This window comes from Lepidochelys kempii, chromosome 14, assembly GCF_965140285.1.
Source record: "Lepidochelys kempii isolate rLepKem1 chromosome 14, rLepKem1.hap1, whole genome shotgun sequence".
Taxonomy (NCBI): Eukaryota; Metazoa; Chordata; order Testudines; family Cheloniidae; genus Lepidochelys; species Lepidochelys kempii.
The window spans coordinates 43,906,098-43,925,867 of record NC_136393.1 but is presented as its reverse complement, the minus strand read 5'-3'; the positions used below and the strand labels follow the sequence as shown (position 1 = coordinate 43,925,867).

General features: G+C 43.7%; 1 protein-coding gene across 4 annotated transcripts; it reads left to right on the top strand.

The window, feature by feature from the left end:
- Positions 1-517: 517 nt before the first annotated feature.
- Positions 518-19,194, top strand: LOC140898058 (butyrophilin subfamily 1 member A1). Of its 4 annotated transcripts, none has more exons than XM_073311500.2 (9): positions 518-608; positions 1,981-2,090; positions 7,474-7,821; positions 12,816-13,100; positions 14,773-14,877; positions 15,510-15,530; positions 15,726-15,746; positions 15,876-15,902; positions 17,175-19,194. In XM_073311500.2, the coding sequence occupies exons 2-9, from the start codon at positions 1,991-1,993 to the stop codon at positions 17,693-17,695; spliced, it is 1,428 nt and encodes a 475-aa protein (XP_073167601.2). In that variant the 5' UTR covers positions 518-608; positions 1,981-1,990; the 3' UTR covers positions 17,696-19,194. The 4 variants fall into 4 exon arrangements, with proteins under 4 accessions (XP_073167601.2, XP_073167602.2, XP_073167603.2 ...); XM_073311501.2 differs by having other exon boundaries at positions 524-608; positions 1,987-2,090; XM_073311502.2 differs by lacking the exon at positions 518-608 and adding an exon at positions 3,793-3,955 and having other exon boundaries at positions 2,043-2,090.
- Positions 19,195-19,770: the final 576 nt, after the last annotated feature.

The window sequence follows — 19,770 nt, the reverse complement described above, 5'->3', positions numbered from 1 at the left end:
CTGTGAACTAGAGTAAATGGAATGGCCAAAACAAACTAACAAACAAAGGCAGAGACAGCTGCTTCCGGCACCCGGAACCCGCCCGGCTCTGGACGCGGCTGGCTTGTGCACTGCAAGGGGGCTGCTGAACTTAGTTACCCTGAGGGGTGCGGGAAAGGGTCCTGCCAGGGTGGAAGAAATAAAGCAGCCCTCCCTAGAAACCTTTGGCAGAGGATTGCAGGGAACTGCCATGGCTCTGGGTATCTTGGCCCCCCTGAATGCTGGAGGCTGCTGGCTTGGCAGGACCCTTCCAGCTCAGCTGGGCGGTGGCTGTTTCTTTAAGAGAAAATGTTAATCTCGTCACCTGACCGCCTGGGTGACTTGACTTTCGCTTTCAATTTCGGGCAGCGCTGCCAGAGGGAAGCCCCGGGCTCTGGTCGGAGCCCAGAGATTTCTCCCCCGAAGGGCGAGGAAAAGCTGGGGAAACTGCAGCGATTTGGTAGCCAGGGAATCAGCCCTGCAATGGGATCGACTGAAAGAGTCACCGACAGTGGAAATCATCGCAACAAACCCCACGGAGTCTGATCCCACCCTGGAGATTGTACAATTTCTCCAGAAGGACCAATCAGGTAGGTTAATTTCGCTTCAAAATGATTGCTTGTATCCCCTCATGTGGACTGCTCATTGCCTGGCCAGATTGTTACTAACACAACGATTAAATAACCCTGTGTAATTTGATTTACACGTTGTGGAAACACTACAGTACAAGTAGGTTCACAACGATTGACACTCCGATGCCTTTCAGACTCTTGTCCTAGCGGCGTAACTCGGGATTTGCGCGGCAGGTTGGGTTCGAAATTTGTTTCTTTTGCGGGTACGTTTCATTCAAGAACCCTGGGCCCGACCTTGTTCTCAGTGACGTCCCAGGGAGATTTGTAACAAGTAACTTCCTGTACTGAGAATACCGGACGAGCTTCACTGTGCCACACTCCCGGCTGTTCTGTCCTTCTGCCTCTTAACGTGCCCGTTTCTACCTCTGCCTGTGGCGCTGAATCCTGTTGTTTCTGATCATTTTCCTTTTTTCCCTTGAAAGTATTTCCACAATCAGTCAAGACAGAAACTTGCATCCTGTTCTCCTTCTGAAGTGAGGGGGATTAAGCATGTGCCTAAAGCAGACCATGAGCTCAAGTGTGCTGCTGAATAAGGGCTTCATGACATAATTTAGAAAGAGGCATATTTACACAGCGGTTGACAGATCATCTCCTACTGTGTGAAGGGTGTGGAGGGGAGATTTCCTGAGGAAATCTATAGGACTAAAGGTAGTAAAAAAATAATTTTAAAACACATTTACAACAATAATTCACTTTTGTTTTGTTTAATATTTTATAGACTTTTTCATTTTTAATCAAATATTATTGAAACAAATTTTTTTTTCAATCATTGTTACTCTTCTTTTAGCAAGAATAGGGGAGGGGTCAATAAATTGTTTTGATCAATTTGATTAGAATTTCTTTTTTCAATCAATTTGAACTATATATTCTCATTTAGCATCATTTCATTGAAAAATTAGAAACATTCCAATCATAGGAAAATTCATTTTTAATGTTTTTTTTAAATTCATTTTCTAATGAAAACATCATTTTGTTTAAACATTTTTTAACTGCGGCCACTGGGAAGTGCAGGCGGCCGTGCAAATGTAAACAAACTGGCAGCCCACTAGTGGATTAGCCTGACAGGCCACGTGTGGCCCGCAGGTTGCCCACCACTGGTCTAATCTGTTGTGATGTTATTGACGTGAACTGGGACCGTATAGATCATTGTTACAACCAAGGTCCTGTAGTGGCACCAAATCTTGTATAAAGGGGTCAAATAAAGTGTTTAAAACAAGGTTATGGTTTGCTGGTTAGGATTATGCTACCATTTTTGTCTTAAATCATTGCAACTATGTTACATTCAATACACTGTTTGTTTTCTCTCTTTTCTCTTGTCATCTGGATCAAGTAACAGTGAGATGAAAGTTCTCTCAATCTGCCACAGCTCCAGAGCCAGAACCCTTCTACCCCATTTTATCATTTTCTTCATTACGTTTTATGTTCACAAGCTAGAATCAGGTAGGAATGTCCATGGCTTCTGCTGCTTCTTAGAGTATTGATTTATTTGTTTTGATTGATAAAATTTCTCTGTTTCACTAGTTTATTCCAAAGTGAACAAAAATTAGCACAAATCCCCAAGTGTATCAACACCAAGAAAATATAAATAACAATTGTTATGAGCTGGGTGAAACTTTGTTATGGGTTGAGTTAAAATCTTATTCAAACTGACGTGTGAATGCACCCTTTCACTTAAGACAGTTGTAAGAGGCAATAAAAGGGGCCACACCTAAAACAAGGCTTAATAGAGTCTGCCCAGAGACTAGCACCAATGATGTGAAGGGTGAAAGGACATGGGCAGGGAGGAATCCTCTGGGTATTTTGACCAAATGTGGGTGTGAGAGCACGAACACACAGAACTGAGAACAGACAAGGAGAGAGAGGTGGAGACAAGCAAGCAAGGAAGCCAAGCAGGAGCCTGTGAGCACAGTGCGACCCTGGGAAAAGCTCGAGAGAGAACTTCTGGGTCTGTTGGTTAGGGAAGGTTGGGAGTGTAAGCTACGAAACTGTTCCATGTATTCTTGGTTCCTCCTGCACTTGGAAAAGCAGGACTTGGTACATTCCCTTTCAATAAACGAGATTGCATCAAAGAGAATACCAGGCTATGCCAATTTGTTGAGGCATGTCTACACTACGAAATGACATCGACCTATCGTACATCGGCATACTTGTGCGTGTCTACGCTTTGCTCCTTGTATCGGCGGTGAGCGTCCTCACCAGGAGTGCTTGTATCGACTGGACTGTCAGTGTAGGGCATTGTAAGAAGGCTCCTGAGAGCTGGAAACAGTCAATGTAGGCAATGCAGTGTCCACACTGACACCGCGTTGACCCAACTACGTCAACCTTGACTCTATGCCGCTTGGGGAGGTGGAGTTATTAAGTCAGTCTAGCGGGGTAGTTGTGTCAGAAGGCGCAAAATGTAAGTGTAGCACTTCCATAGTTAAGTTAGCCTAAGCTGCCCTGAATCGGCCTAACTCTGTAGTGTAGATCTGGCGTACATCCCACAGGAACATCCCTGAGGCTCCAAAATTTGACTAGCTGATGAGGTTGAAATGAGGTAACATTAAAATGTCTCCCCCTGACTTCAGGATTAATAACTCTTCAGCCACTGTCATGCTTCTGGAGTGACTCACGGCCATGAGTGCCTTCCTCAGGGCAGACTGTCAAACAAGGCAGACGCCCCAAGCTGGCGGTGTGGTCTGTAATTAGATTTCACCAAGCCAGTAACAAATGTAAACTCCTGGGTCACTATACCAGTCTTACCATGGAGTCACAGACAGTCCCCTCAGACTCTCCAGCCTATCTTGTCATCCAGACAAACTGGACTTAGTGATAAAAGGTCACTTACACCATAAATCATGCACTGTTTGCTTCCAGTCCCAAGAGACCAGTCACTTACCCCAGATGAATTGGTACCCTAGATCTTACGCCAAAGACAATGCCTGAAGCCAATCCTGTAATAAGCTATCAAAAGGCTTATTAGCTAAGAAAAAGAAATTATATACAGGTTAAAAGAAGTGAACATATACACAAATGAGTTACCCTCTTAATCCTAAGAGTGACAGCGTTATAAAGATCTGCCCATTCAAAGTGTCTGTCAGGGTGGACCCAGGAGATAACCCCTGGGGATCTTCATGTCAGCTACATTGTTTCCCTCTTCCAGCTTTTCAAGCGATGGGACAAGGCCTCCTGCACATACTTCTCCTTGGGTGGATGAAGAAAGAACAGGAGTACTTGTGCCACCTTAGAGACTAACAAATTTATTAGACCATAAATAATTTGTGGGCTACAGCTCACTTCATCGGATGCATAGAATGGAACATACTGTAAGAAGATTTTTATATATATATATATATACACACACACACACACACACACACACGTGCATATAGACACACACACACACAGAGAAGGTGGAAGTTGCCATACAAACTGTAAGAGGCTAATTAATTAAGAGGGCCTATTATCAGCAGGAGAAAAAACAACTTTTGTCGTGATAATCAAGGTGGCCCATTTAGACCGTTGACAAGAAGGTGTGAGGATACTTAAAATGAAAAACAGAGAGAGGAGGGAAAGTATTAGCTCAACACCCCAGCTGAGTTCACAGAGCTCAAGTGCAAAGTACGCCCTGTGAGCAGCAAGTCAAGCAAGTGGTTGGCTGTAGGAAACCTTCTCCTCTTCCTCTCCATGGATGCCAGTTGAACAGGCTCTGAATGAAGCGGGGGTTCTGGGGCAAGGCTAGTAAGCTCACGTAACTGAAGACTGCATCGTACACACAAGTGGAGAGAAATAAAGCAGCAACATTAAATCTGTCGGTTCCTAACATATTCAGTGCTTTATTTGGCAACCTAAGGCTTTAACTCAGTAAAGCATTTAAGCATCTCCTTAAAATTAAACATGTGTTTTTGCTCCCTTCCTGAAGAAAAATTATTTCCTGAATGGTACCCTAATAATGTTCTTTAAATTAGTTTAAATATTTTTAGAACAGTCAAAAAACTTTAAAACAATCTCCAACAGAAAGCAGTGATTTGAAATGTTTGCTAATGCTATGCAAGTTAAATCTGTCAGGAGCCGCTTGTAAGGGTAATGGCAAAACATATTTCAGCTTCCATTTAAACCAGTGGTTCTTAACTTTTACTGCAGCCTGCACCCCTTTGGTTCTCAAAATATGTTCTCGCACCCCTTATCAAAAGTCGTTGAAGTAGGTCAGTTCTTTAAATCTAGATATGTCATAACTATAGAATGAAAGAGAGATAATTATATTTATTTTAATTTCGCAGTAAACTTAAGAATACATGAAAAATTACACACTTTTCATTTTAAAGTTTACCGGCTCAGTGACTCTTCTGCTGTTGCTTTTGTTCAATGATGTTCAAGAAACGAGGAACGTTTTTTGAAGTAGCCACACGCATGTCATCACTCACATTTAGGTGGTTTCTGGCCTTTGTTTTGATGTGTAAGAGTGATGAAAATCCTCTCTCTCTCTCTCTCACACACACACACACACACACACACACATGTATGTAGTCACAAATGGCACAAGGATCTCCAGCGCTGTCTTTGCCAGTTGTGGAAATGGTGCTAGTTTAGCACATCAGAAATTCTCAAGCTTCATTGTCTCAAACTCTATTCGGATTCGACCATTGGCTCGTAATTCAATGAGATCATCTTTCATGAAATCACTAGCGTTGATGGAATCCAGGTTAAAGAGAAATGGATCCAGTATCCATTTCTTTGCCACATCAAGATCTCCCGTGGAAAAATATCCTTAGAAAGAGTCACTCAGCTGTTGCACATGCTTTGTCACTTCAGTTGCGATGGTCATTCCTTCATTTTCCAAAACAACTGTTTCTTCAAGAAAAGGAAAGTTAGTGAAATTTCTTCTCAACAGGCTTTATCCAAACTGGAAGTTTCTGAATAAAAGCAGATGACTTCTCTCTGGTCATTACCGTGTTCATCCCAGTTCCTTGCATAGATGTGTTGAGTTCATTTAGGTGTGTGAATACATCTGCCATGTACACTAGGCAAAGGATAAACTCTCTATTTTCAAAGTCATCAACTAAATTTCTGCTTTGATTAAAAGAGACTTATTTCTTCGCACATTTCAAAAATATGAGTAAGCATTCTGCCACGGGAAAGCCACCTCACTTCTGTATGGAAAAGGACAGTGTGCTCGGCCCCAATTTCTTCGCAAAAAGCATGGAAGAGGCGATGATTTAGAGCACGTCCTCTGATGAAGTTTACTGCGCTCACCGCAGTAGACAAAGTATCCTTCAATTCTGTAGGCAAAGTCTTTGCGGCAAGGGCACGACGGTGCAACATACAATGTGTGATCATGATACGAGGTACTTCTTTCTTTACGTAGGCAACAAATCCTGAATTTTTTCCTAGCATGGCAGAGGCACCATCGGTGCAAATTGATGCACACACTTCAAACATTATCTTATGCTTCAAAAAGAAGTCTTTGATGAGACTGAACACATCGATTCCTTTCGTAGTTAATTGCAATGGTTCACAGTACAAGAATTCGTCTAAGATCTTTCTCCTTCACGTACTGCTCAAACACCAACAGCTGACTGCAGCCATCAACGTCAGTTGACTCATCAAGCTGAATACTCACTTTAAGAGGACTGGCTTTGATATCTTCTAGAACTTGCTGCAAGATATCCTGGCTCATCACATGAATTCTAGAACGGATCACGTCATTTGACAAGGGCACCTGCTGAAGCTTCTTTCGTGCATCTCGTCCCAATACTATTTTTGTCATTCCCGACGCACAACGTTTCACTAATTCCTCAGCTACTGTAGGGTGCTTCTTTTCCTTGGCACGCAAATATGCAACTTGATAGGATGCTTGTAACAAGGGCTTCTCAAGTGACACAAACCCAAACGTCCTCAAGGTTCCGCTATGATCAAATCGTGCCCTTGTAGACTTCGGGGTGTCAATGTCATGTCCAGCAGCTTCACCACCATGCTGTTTGTTGAAATGTTCAGACAGCTTCGATGGTTTGAGATTGGCATTTGAAAATAACGAGCCGCACAGTACACATTGCGGTCGTTGATTTCCATCCTTCTCTGTTGTACAAATGAACCCGTAACGAACATAGTCGTCATTCCGTTTGCGTTTCTTCAACATGGCAAGGGTTACTGAAATGAAAAAATATATCAATGGAGATGGGGGGCCTATACACTTTTAAATGCATATTAAATATATGTAAAGTAGTTTTATGTTATTACTCACCACAAATAGTACAGTGGGCACACACAAATCCACAAGTACGACCCAGAGATGTTGGAGTTTTGCTGTGGAAGTAAACTGTAACCGGCGCGCTAACAGCGGCTAACTGAATTCAAACAAAGCTGCCACATCATCATCTGTGCATGCGTCAAGAAACACCCCCCAACGTGGCGGTACACTGTATTTTGTAGCGAGATAATTTCACTACCATTAGCTTAAAAACTTGAAAATAGATTTTCTGTTTGTATATTACAGTGATCGTTAATAAATACATAGGTGATGAAACAAAGTAGTTGTACTTACGTGCCTGTGCCTAATTTGTGTTTTCGATGATTTACCTTCTAAAACAATCTGGCATGTCTTGCACCCCCAGAAAGGGCATCTCACACCCCCAGGGGGTGTGTGCACCCCAGGTTAAGAACCACTGATTTAAACTCATATAAATTATGGATATACAAATTATGGTTATCCAAATGCATTGTTTGTTGTAAAATTCATATATATAAATTCAGGACACATCCTATTCAATGACAGAGCACTGCAATAGATGCACAGAATATTTAATATATTTATTTTATCTTTTCTGTGCCCTGGTGCGTTTTACAGCCCGGTTCACAGTGATTGGACCTGATCACCCTGTCACAGCCATCATGGGTGAGGACATTATTTTACCCTGTCACTTGTCCCCCAAGATGAGCGCTGAGAACATGGAAGTGAGATGGTTCCGATCTGAGTTCACTTCGTTTGTGCACCTGTATCAGCATGGGAAGGATGAGTATGGGCAGCAGATGCCAGAATATCATGGAAGGACAGAGCTTTTGAAAGCTGGCATTGTGGATGGGAACGTTGCCTTGGGAATTGTCAATATCAGACTTTCTGATGAAGGACAGTACCGCTGTTTTGTTCAAGATGGTGTCTTTCATGAAGAAGCTGTATTGGAATTGAAGGTAGCAGGTTAGTAACATGTGTCTGTCTCTTTTTAGATGGCTCTTAGACCCAGACCCAAAAAAAAAGCACTTGGGCACCTAACTCCCCACTTCAGTCCAAAATTTAGGTGCCCCTGAGATCCTCAAAGTAATCATTAAATTAAATAGTCATTAGGCGCGAGAGAGAGACTCTCTGTAGTCCAGTGGTTAGGGTACCCACCTGGTAGGTGGGAGACCCAAGGGCTAGTCCTCCTGCTCTAATTAATCTTTGATTATTTATCCAATCTGGACAAACCATTGGAAGAGGGGGTCTGGACTGGGGTTTTCCCACCTCCCATGGCTATACCCCAACCACTGGACTACAGTCTCTTTTTCTCTCTCTGGCCCAATGACTATTTAAATATTTATAAATAGTAGAAAAGTCATTGGGCCAGAGAGAGAGGCAAGATTTTTCTATGTCATTATCCTTAAATTTATCTGTTCATACTAAAACATTTTCAGTTAAACAGTTCATGTTGTTGGATTGAGATTCACTTACTCAGCAGGTGGGTCTAACAAATCTTTAAGGCAAAACACTCAGCAAGTAGCAATCAATTATTCACAGGCTGGAAGCTAATTGGGATGATCCCGTCAGTCACCTCCAACAATGGACAATACAGCTTCAACCTCCCTTTATTAACCAAGCTTATTTATAACTTGGTTATATTATATGTATGTATCAGTGTGATAAATGGGGTGTGGGGGGGCGGTAGCTCCCTTTTATGGACACCCAGTCAGCCAATCGCTATAAAATCCCTTTTAGTAGCTGTTCTCTAATTGCTCTACCTGTAAAGGGTTAAAGAGTCTCACTGCTATGCGTAGGTAAAAGGAAGTGAATGGGCAGCTGGACAAAAGAGCCAATGGGAAGGCTAGAACTTTTTAATATGGAGAAGAGACTCCCCTTTTGTCTGTCTGTCGTTGCTCTCCCAGGGAGAGGCGGACAGGGCAGCAGCTATGCTGTAAGAAGCTTGGGCCAGGCATGAAAATCAGTATCATACCTAGAAACTACTCATTTGAAACCCCAGATACGTAAGTAGAGCAGGAAATGTCTAGGAAGACGTGATTAGGTTTATCCCTTTTATTTCTTTATGGCTTGTGGATTCCCCTGTGCCAACCCCAGGTGCTTTTGTTTTGCTTGTAACCTTTAAGCTGGACCTCAAGAAAGCTATTCTTGGTGCTTAATCCTTGTAGTTGCTCTTTTAAAATCTAGCAATAGCCTGAGTTCCCAGATGTGTTTTCTCTTTTTCTAAAATAAAATTTACCTTTTTTAAGAACAGGATTGGATTTTTGTGTCTTAAGAGGTTTGTGCACTTTTTTTAATTAGCTGATGGCAACAGCTGATTTTTTATTTTTTTCTTTCTCAGCTGTTCCCGGGGGCAGGTGTGTGTGTGTGTGAGAAAGGGCTTAAGGGTACCCTACAGGAAGGAATTCCCAAGTGCGCCTTCCTGGGCTCTCAAAGGGGTTCTGCACTTGGTGGTGGCAGCATCTACCAATCCAAGGTCAGAGAAATGTTGTAATCTTTGAAATAGTACAAGCCTGGAGTGGCAAGTATTAATTTTTAGAGTCATTGCGGGCCCCCACCCTCTGCACTCGAAGTGCCAGAGTGGGAATTAGCCTTGACAATTACTCTCCCATTTCCATGTTCTCTCCTCCTCTGTCAGTACAGGTTTAGGGTTACTTCAAACCACTCTTTTTTTGCTTTGTTACTTTTATCTTTTTTTCTCCTCACAGACATGATTACTACACGTATGCAGTTCTGCTTATGCTGTTAAACGTTATCAGAACAAACTCTGAAAATCCACAACAGGCTTCTGGCAGGCCTAAAGATGAGTTTGCTCCCAAAATATGCCACTCTTTGCTGCAGGTATCAGCTGATCTGCAATTGGTCTCGGCTGGGACAGTAGTGAAGAGAGCACATTTCCTCACCTCAATTGCATTAAAATAATTAAAAAAAAATCTTTGTTTAGTGACGGTTCCATTGGCATCAAGACACACTGCCCCCGCTCCAGTACCTGTGGTTATCAAATGTGCTCTAGCTGAATCCCAGCGTATGGACTTAAACACACAAGAATTGCCCTACTGGGTCAGACCAAAGGTCCATCTAGCCCAGTGTCCTGTCTTCTGACAGTGGCCAGTGCCAGGGGCCCCCAGAGAGAATGAACAGAACAGGCAATTATCAAGTGATCCATCCCCTGTCGCCCATTCCCAGCTTCTGGCAAACAGAATGAATTAATGGAAGCCCTATGGCCTGTGTTAGGTAGAACGTCAGACCAGATGATCACAGTGGTCCTGTCTGGCATTACAATCTATGACTCTCTGAAAGCAAAACTTTTAAAGTTCTCTGATTGGCCTTCTCTGATTGGCCGCCCACCTGCGCAGCCTCTCTGGCCTGCTGAAGCCCCATCTAGCATAGGAGTGGGGCAGCCACCCCACTACAGTCCCTCTCTGTCTTTCTTATCTGCGCTGCATCAATTACAGAAGTGAACAGCAGTGCAATAAGCAGGAGGGTTTCTGTAGGCTGAGGTACTTTGGCCAGGCTATTCAGTATCTACTCAGAACATCCACATTAGTGAATGCTTTCCCAGGTTTATACTCAAACTCATAGTCATAAGCTGATAAGCGAGTCCATCTCTGGATTCTGGCAGATGCCATTGGGGTACAGGTTTGCTCTCACCATACAGACCTTTCAGAGGTTAATGGTCTGAGTGTATAAAAAAATGCCTGGCATATAGGTAAGAGTGGAACTTCTTTACCCCACAAACCACAGCTAGCCCTTCTCATTTTAGTTGGGAATAGTATTTTTTTTCTGCTGAAGCTGGTGACCTTGGTGCATAACTGATGGGACGCTCAGATTCAGCTGGCATTTGGTGGGCTAGTACCGCACCCACCTCGTATGGTGACGTGTCACCAGACAATACTAGTCCTTTCTGACTATCATAATGAACTAAATCCTAACTATACATATAAAATGATGGGGTCTAAATTACCTGTTACCACTCAAGAAAGAGAGCTTGGAGTCATGGCGGATAGTTCTCTGAAAATATCCACTCGATGTGCAGCAGCAGTCAAAAAACCTAACAGAATGTTGGGAATCATTAGGAAAGGGAAAGATAATAAGGCAGAAAATATCATATTGCCTGTATATAAATCCCTGGTATGCCCACATCTTGAATACTGCATGCAGATGTGGTTGCCCCATCTCAAAAAAGATACATTGGACTTGGAAAAGATTCAGAAAAGGGCAACCAAAATGATTAGGGGTATGGAACGGCTTCTGTATGAGGAGAGATTAATAAGACTGGGACTTTTCAGCTTGGAAAAGAGACGACTAAGGGGAGATATGATAGAGGTCTATATAATCATGACAGGTGTGGAGAAAGTAAATAAGGGAGAGTTATTTACTCCTTCTCATAACACAAGAACTAGGGGTCACCAAATGAAATTAATAGGCAGCAGTTTAAAACAAACAAAAGGAAATATTTCTTCACACAACACACAGTCAACCCGTGGAACTCTTTGCCAGAGGATGTTGTAAAGGCCAAGACTATAACAGGGTTCAGAAAAGAAGTAGATGAGTTCATGGAGGATCGGTCCATCAATGGCTATTAGCCTGGATGGGCAGGGATGTAAAACCATGCTCTGAAGTGTTCCTAGCCTCTGTTTGCCAGAATCTGGGAATGGGTGACAGGGGATTTATCACTTGATGATCACCTATTCTGTGCATTCTCTCTGAAGCACCTGGCACTGGCCACTGTTGGAAGACAGCTTACTGAATTAAATGGACTATTGGTCTGATCCAGTATGGCCAGTCTTATGACTTTAGTAATTTCCTTGCTTCTGCAAAAGCTATTTTTTGACCCCACTGGAATTTCTTCCATTCTATAACAGTTTGTGTAATGGAGCCAATATAGATGTCAAGTTGGGAAAAAAATTACCATAATAATTTAAAAGGCATCGAAAGGATTTGTTTATAGGTTTTTGCTCCACAAACGCTCAATAAAATGGCGTGTTTCTTGTTATCATCATCTGTATCATTTGTGATGAAGTACGGAGAGAGTCTGTCTCTGAGTACTGAATCCAGTCCTCCTGGAATACATTATGCTCTTTCATTTTTTCCACATGCAGCCATTTTTTCTTTACAATTAAAAAAAAGAGGTTTTCACTTACTCACGCAATGTGTAGAACTTGGTGCCTGTTGTTTTCATTTTATCCTCATCGCCTTTGTAGGGCTGGAAGGGGTCTTGAGAAGTCCTCAAGTCCAGCCCCCTTATGCTGACACAGGACCAAGTAACTCTAGACCGTCCCTGACAGGGGTTTGTCCAGCCTGGTCTAAAAAACCCCTCCAATGACGGAGATTCAACAGTCGACCTTGGAAGTCTGTTCTGGAGTTTAACTATCCTTCCAGTTAGAAAGCTTTTCCTAATATCGAACCTCAATCTCCCTTGCTGCAGATTAAGCCCATTCCTTCTCCTGCCTTCAGTGGACATGGAGACCCAAAAGAGATTAGAACTAAAAAAGGGGATCTTTTATTCTGGTACATGTTCACAGTGACAACTAACCGAGCTGCCATCTTGAGAAACTCCTTCACGTACGCCACAACTCCCCGGAGCACCATTAAAGCGTCTCAGAGCAAATAGCTACCTCACATTGGCCACCCAGAGGTCATAAGCATAACAAATATGCCTCCAACATTATAAAATCAGAACTCAAGGGGAAAATCTCTTGAATTCCTTGCTCCCTTCACATCACCGACAACACTGCTGATAACACGCTCCAACATTCTGTAAGGCTTTCGCTTCCACCTCGGAGACCCCAGGACTGCAGCACAGTTAAGCAAAGGTTTAACAAGTGCTCAAGTCCCGTTGAAGACATGTTTCCATGAATATCAGCCATAAAGAAAGTGTATTCAATCCTTTTGTTGAAAATGTAAACTTTTATATGCTGGGCTGTATATTTATCTGATTTAACATGGATTCATTTTAGCTTCAGGCTCTGCACCTCGCATCTCTGTTGAGGGTCACCAGGATGGAGGGATCCAAGTGGTGTGTCAGTCGGCCGGATGGTACCCAGAGCCCGAGGCGCTGTGGAGAAATCTCAAAGGGCAGCCTTTATCTTCATCAACTGAAACCAAATCTGAAGAGCAACATGGTCTCTTTGAAATAAAAAATTCTATCGTTATAACAGAAAATTCAAACAAGAATTTGTCCTGTGCCATAAGGAACACCCACCTGAACCGAGAAAAAGAATCAATAACATTTTATATATCAGGTCAGTGACCACCAAAACCCCACGCTGTAATATCCAACAGGAAGAAATCAGATGGTTAAATAATACACAAGTTAAAATATTCCCTCACAAAAAGCTACGTTAAGATAAAGTTTAGGTGGAGAGCACACTTTAGGGTAAAATGCATTCCAGGGATATTGTAGTTCTCCCCAAAACAAGCATTTTAAACCCAGTAGATTCAGGGTTAAGGTTAAATGTAAAAGAAATCCAAACATGTTAATGAATGGAAGTGCCCTGCAGTAACACTATATATGTATGTTATTGTGATTCGAACAGGTTGATTAGTGTTTGTAGTCCCATATTACATGAAATGGATATTTAAAGTCACATTAGATTTTCATTCTCATCCAGTCACCACAGGGCAGTGGTAAGATATATTGGGGGCCCTACTGATTGGTTGGACTTTCTGCTTCCTAGTGGATTGATGGATCAAGGACTAGGCTTCTTGCCCCAGTGAATATGCAGAGGGAGAAGTGATATGCTGTGATCTCTTCAACACAGAGGAGATTTGTTGAGTCTCTGCTCATGGCAGGTCAGAAGCAAGGCAGGGCCATGAAAGTCTGGAGCCCCGGGAACAATCATTTGAGTGTGTCACTCACTAAAAGGTCCACGTTTTAATATGAAGTTTGATTTCTCACCCTTTAGCAAACTTCACAGGGAAAGGGGTTGCCACAACAACAAAACCCTGTGGGCGTGATCCAAAGCCCGTTAAAGACATCAATAAGATTTGGATCAGTTCCTATGCCCCCATTTAGTGGATCAGTTCCTATGCCAGGAATTCCTGTGCTGAAGTGAAGAGTATTTGGATATTTATCTGTTCTCCCTTAATTATTGATTTCCACTCGTAAAGCCTCAGATTTTCTTTTACTCTGAAATTCCCCGGTGTTACAAAAGTTTAAATTTTACTTACGTGTAAGTTTTCTGTTGGGAAATTTGATGAGTAATTATGATTTCTCTTCCTACATGTTTTAACTGTAGTAGTAATTTCATAAAAAGAAGGAATCACTTTTCCCTGAATTGGCTCCTGGGTTGGGTGATGGGGTCAGAAGCCCCGGTTAGTCAACAAAATTAAGAACGTGTGTAAGGGAAGCAGAATTAAAATATAAACAAGCCCACTACTAATTATATAGGTAATTATTCACACACATACCCATGTGTGCACACACACTGATTTTTCTTTTTTTAAGGATCAGAACAATGTGGTGTTCCCTAACCCCATTCTCAGAAATAGTGGAACCATTTTGGCTGAAACTTTTCAAAAAGAAAAGTTCAGCCTGAGGCAGACACCCAGCATGGAAATTTTCTCCCCAAATGGTAAAGTTCGGCAAAGTAATGAGCAAAGGAAAAGAAGACCCTATAATGGGAAATGTGTTTAACAACAAGTGATGTGACTAGCTCCACCTAGAGAGAGAGAGAGAGAGAGGAGGGGATGAGGTGTAGGGTGGTATTTAGTATTTAATACATCATTCAGTACTACCAAAAGAGTGTGACCAGAACCTCTTTTTAAAATTGGTTTCTGCCAGTTTTTATATTGCAGGGAGCAAATTTTTCCACACATATTTGACGCAAATCCTGATGTGACGCATTTTCCTACAATACAAGTGTACTTTTGGTTATTACTGTTTTCAAACTAATGGTGGGCTTTGTGTTTCAGATTCTTTTTTCCCAAGAGCATCTCCCTGGATGGTGGGTTGGAGTGTGACTTTGGTGATTTTGTTGGTGTTCGTCGGCCTTACTCTTTTTCTGTTCAAATTAAAAGGTAAAGCTCCAAAGGGGAAAATGCTGTGTAATCAGAATGAGATTTCTCCTTAGAACAGACAGTTTAGACTTTTCTACATGAGAAAGTTACACCAGCTTAAGATGTGAATTTAAATGGATTTTTTTTTTAAGCCAGAGCAAGCTCCTATGTGGACACATATGAATTTAAGAAGACCTTACTTCAGTTTAGTTTAAAACTGTTCCTATTCATCTTAAGATAAGCCTAAAACTAGGTTTGCACTAGTTTAACTAGATTTTCCGTGGGGCCTGAGGTAGTTAGGTTCCCAACTCCCATTGGAATTCAATATGCTTTGGCTCTTAACTCCCCTCGGCTCCTATGAAAATCCCTGCCTTATGGGGTTTTTGATTGCCTGTGTGCTGTTTGTGACCATCTGTGTTCTAGGTCAGGTCTATGTATGTAAATAATCAAATTACACTAAGAAGGTACCCAGACCCTGTGTCACTGATTTCTCTTCCACTGGGAACCCAACATGCAAGTCCCTGGAGAGCTGCAACAGCTTGGTGGAGGGGCAACATTATTATTACTTGAGGACTCATAATGAAAAGATCCTTTGAAATCTGGAGTCACTGAAAATGTCTCTTAATAATTGTACTTATGTTTTCTTTTTTTAGGGAAACATCTCAACACTATCAGTAAGTTCAGTTTTTCTCCTGGCAGAACCAATGTTATGTTACGAAAGATTTTTCAATGACTGTGACAATGTCAACTTGAAAATCATAAGTGACACAACCAATACTAATTGCATAACTTGTTACGTCGGTAACGGGTAGGAAGCCAGGACTGTACATGTGTCTTGAGTGTGGCATTTTTTTTTGTTTATTATTTAGGTAAACTTCGAACAGAGCTAGGTAAGGGTGTTTTTTTTATTATTATTATTCGTGTCTGTCACTGATACAGCCTTTTCTATGATAATGAATCCTATTGATACTGCATTTGTCTGGCTTAATTCTCATCCCTATCTATGTGTTTGCTTCCAGAGTGGAGGAGATCCCTGGGTGATGCAGGTAATTAAAAATCATATTTAGTCAATGAGGGATCCTGCTCCCTTTCGCTGTGCAAATAAACAAGGAGAAAACTATAATATTTCCCAGGTGGAAGAAGGGAGGGTGCTGAGGTTCAAAGGAGGGAGAGGAATGGACCATCCTCACATGTCCTGCTTACACATTGCTCCCATAACTCTGGAAACGTCCCTGCTCCAAGTGACTGAGCACTTACTAAAAAGAAAAGGAGGACTTGTGGCACCTTAGAGATGAACAAATTTATTAGAGCATAAGCTTTTGTGAGCTACAGCTCACTTCATCGGATGCATCGGAGCTCTAGCTCACAAAAGCTTATGCTCTAATAAATTTGTTAGTCTCTAAGGTGCCACAAGTCCTCCTTTTCTTTTTACGGATACAGACTAACACGGCTGCTACTCTGAAACCTGAGCACTTACTGTTTCTTAGGATCCCCGCCCTAGTGTCAGGTAGAGGAACAAGAGCCCTGACCAGACACACGAGTTCAAACCAAGGAGTCCCTGTGATCAGTGTTCAGCTTGTGCTTCTTTTCTCCATTCATAGTGATCTCCCCTTTCTGTTCTCTCCATCAGATCCCAACTTTCTGCTGTTTTTAACCATCTCATCCACGTTCTCCATTCATTCATTTATATCAGCCCCTCCACCCCAACTCTCTTCTCTTGTAGAAGCTCCTTGCTCATAAATAAAAATCTGTCTGTTAGAAATAAAATCTAGAATGATAATTCTCTTTGTCTGGCCCTGATGACTAGTTACAGAGTTTTAATTAGGGAATCTATGGAATCATGTCACTATCGACAGATCTCCGACCTGTGGCAGGATGGAGCAGGCGTCAGGCTGGTGTCAACAAGAGACGTCCAAGCTCCAGGACTTTACATACAAGGGAGGGAGGGTACATCAGAGAAAAGATAGTTGTGACCATGTGAATGATGTGAGGGGAAATCTCCTAGGGCTTCCCTGTGATTCCAGGGTCTCTAATCCCCACTCTGGGGATAGATGGGTGCACGAGGGGAAAGATTCTGTCTCAGGACTGGGTCAGTAAATCTTTATGCTCTGTCACTGACCTGTCTCTGACTGGGGAGTGAAACTCAGGAGTGAATGCTGAGATCTCAGAGCTGCTCCCCATTCAGAACTGGGTAAATCCTGGAGGAAGGAGATTTCCTGGTTCACACTCCAGCGGGGACAGATTCTGTCACTGATATGATGAGACACTCCCGCAGGGCGGAGCTGTGCCCCTAACGCTCTGATTCTCTCTCCCCCTAGCAAATGTGACGCTGGATCCAGACACGGCTCATCCACAACTTGTCCTGTCTAAGGATCGGAAAAGTGTGAGATGGGCAGACACATGGCAGGATCTGCCCCACCACAAGAATCCTGAGAGATTTGACATTGAGCGCTGTGTGCTGGGCTGTGAGGGGTTCACCTCAGGGAGACATTACTGGGAGGTAGAGGTGGGGGTGGGGCTACTCTGGGCTGTGGGGGTGGCCAGAGAGTCTGTGAGGAGGAAGGGAGGGATCAGCCTTAGCCCTAAGGAGGGGATCTGGGCTGTGGATCAGAGGCAGGGCCAGTACCAGGCTCTCACCTCCCCTATGACCCCCCTAGACCTGAGCCGGGCCCCCAGCAGGATCCGGGTTTGTCTGGACTGTGAACAGGGGCAGGTGACATTTATTAATGCTGGAGATGAGGCCCCGATCTTCACTTTCCCGCCGGGCTCCGTCCCTGGGGAGAGAATGTGCCCTTGGCTCTGGCTGGGGATGGAAAGCCAGCTCAAACTGTGTCCCTGAGAGACGGGGGGTATATCCCAGTGGGGACCCTGAAATCAGCCTGTCTAGCCTCACACACCCAAGCATCTATGATCTTGTCATCATCCTGTCCACCCAGTCCGATGGCCTCTTAATTCTATGTCCCCTGGAACCTCCTCCCCCCTCCTTCCCCGCAGCACAAAGATGGGATCTAAAGGGAGACACCCCACTCTTGGCCAGGGCTGTGACTTTGTTTTCTGTGAGCTTCTAATTTCAATGACTAGGGGTGGCATCCATGAAGGGACTTAGATGTTGCAACTCTGGGCGTCACTGCACGTCATCTTTAGGTGCCTAGAACATCACAAGAACAATACTATGACCCACAAAGCCTGACTTAGGCACCTAGTCTCCCTATACAATGAACGGAGACAGACAGATACCTTACAATGCCATCCACAAGAGCCGGCATGGTAGGTGGGGAGCCATCTAAACTAGCCAATGGGAGATGCGAACAACAGGGTTGTGTCCTAAGCCCCGCCCCTCTCACAAAGATAAGTGCCTACGTCTGCATTGCTGGGGGGCCCCCATCTCTGCTTAGCAATCCACGAATGGGAACCCACCGCCTGAGGCATTTCTTCTGGGAACGAGTTAGGCCCCTGCTGCGCTGCACACAACCTGTGGGTGGAGGGCGGGACGGGGGGTGTTTTGGTGCTGCTGGCCACCTCATAACTTTAAGCCAGTGACAGCACACTTGCCTGGGACGTGGGAGACCCAGGTTCAATGCCCCCATCTTTGCTACAGGAGGAGAAAGGATTTAAACTGGGGTTACTCAGTTTCTAGGTGGGTGCTGTAACCACTGAGCTATGGTACAGACTGAAGGTGGGATTCTTCAGTCTCCCCTATGTCAGCTGGCTCATGGTGGGTAAATAATGAAGGAGCGACTGGAGCTGGGGGACTGGCCCCAGGAGCTCCCGCCCCTCAGATGGGCTCCCTGACCACAGGACCCCAGAGTATTCTCACTTTCTGGCCAGTATCCATTTAAGTGTTTATCTACCATGGAACAGTCCCTGGGACAGAGAGAGAAAGAGAATGTCTCTGTAGTCCAATGGTTGGGGCACCCACCTGAGCAGGGGGAGACCCCGGATCCAACCCCTCTGTTTCCATCACTCTCATTATTTATCCCAAGTGGAACACCTATAACAGGAGAGGCTGAAGGATCCTAATACTTGGCTTTTCTTCCTTCCCCCCCACCCCCACATCCCCCAAACAACTTGACACCTGGAGGAACATTTGAAGAGCAAAGACTTTGAATGGGGGAAGAGGGTCCCGGGCTGGACAGCAATTCCAGCCTGTGTAGTGAGGATCGGTAGCCTGCTTGTACCATCTGTCAGGGTGAGACACTGCTTGACTGAAATCCTATTTAGTTTGTAGAACTCAGACTGCAAATTTATTTTTATTTCTTGAGAAACCAACTTTGATCTCTACACTTGCTACTTATAATCCCTTAAAATAATCTTTCTGTAGCTAATAAATCTCTTTTATATTTTACCTAAAACAGTGTGTTTTGGTTGAAGTGCTTGGGAAATCTCAGGTCAGTTTACAAAGGCTAGTGTATGTCCTCTCCACATCAAGGGGGGACGGACTGGGTGAAATGAACTGACACTGGCCAGGCTTCTGTGCAAGATGGTAAAGTTCTGCGGTGCAAGGCTGAGGAACTGGAGGAATCAGCTGGAGCCTCTCTATTGTTGGTTCATGAGTTGCTCGCAAAAGCATTCGTGTAACTCGGTTGGGTGAGTCCCTGCCGGTGGATGGCAGAGTAAGGGCAGCACCTGCTAGAGGTTTGTAGCTTCTCATCAGCATCACGGTGTGAGGGGAAGCTCAGGTTGGTGGGACAGAGGGCTCAGCAGTCCCATAGTCTGGGGACCCCGTCACAGTGATTAACATGCCCATCTGAGTGGTGGGAGACACACAGTTCAAATACTTCCTGGTAGGGAGGTGGGACTGAACTTGGGTTCCCCATATTCCAGCTCAGGGCTTTAACCACTGGGCTTGAAGTTATAAGGTGGGCACCACCACCTCTTTCATTGGACAGCTGTTTGAATGGGACCCAATCTGGT

Coding starts and splice junctions, on each gene's coding strand:
- LOC140898058 (XM_073311500.2), top strand. CDS start 1,991: ATGAAAGTTCTCTCAATCTGCCACAGCTCCAGAGCCAGAACCCTTCTA. Junction 2,091..7,473: donor TGTTCACAAGCTAGAATCAG/GTAGGAATGTCC, acceptor TGCGTTTTACAG/CCCGGTTCACAGTGATTGGA. Junction 13,101..14,772: donor AATAACATTTTATATATCAG/GTCAGTGACCAC, acceptor TTTGTGTTTCAG/ATTCTTTTTTCCCAAGAGCA.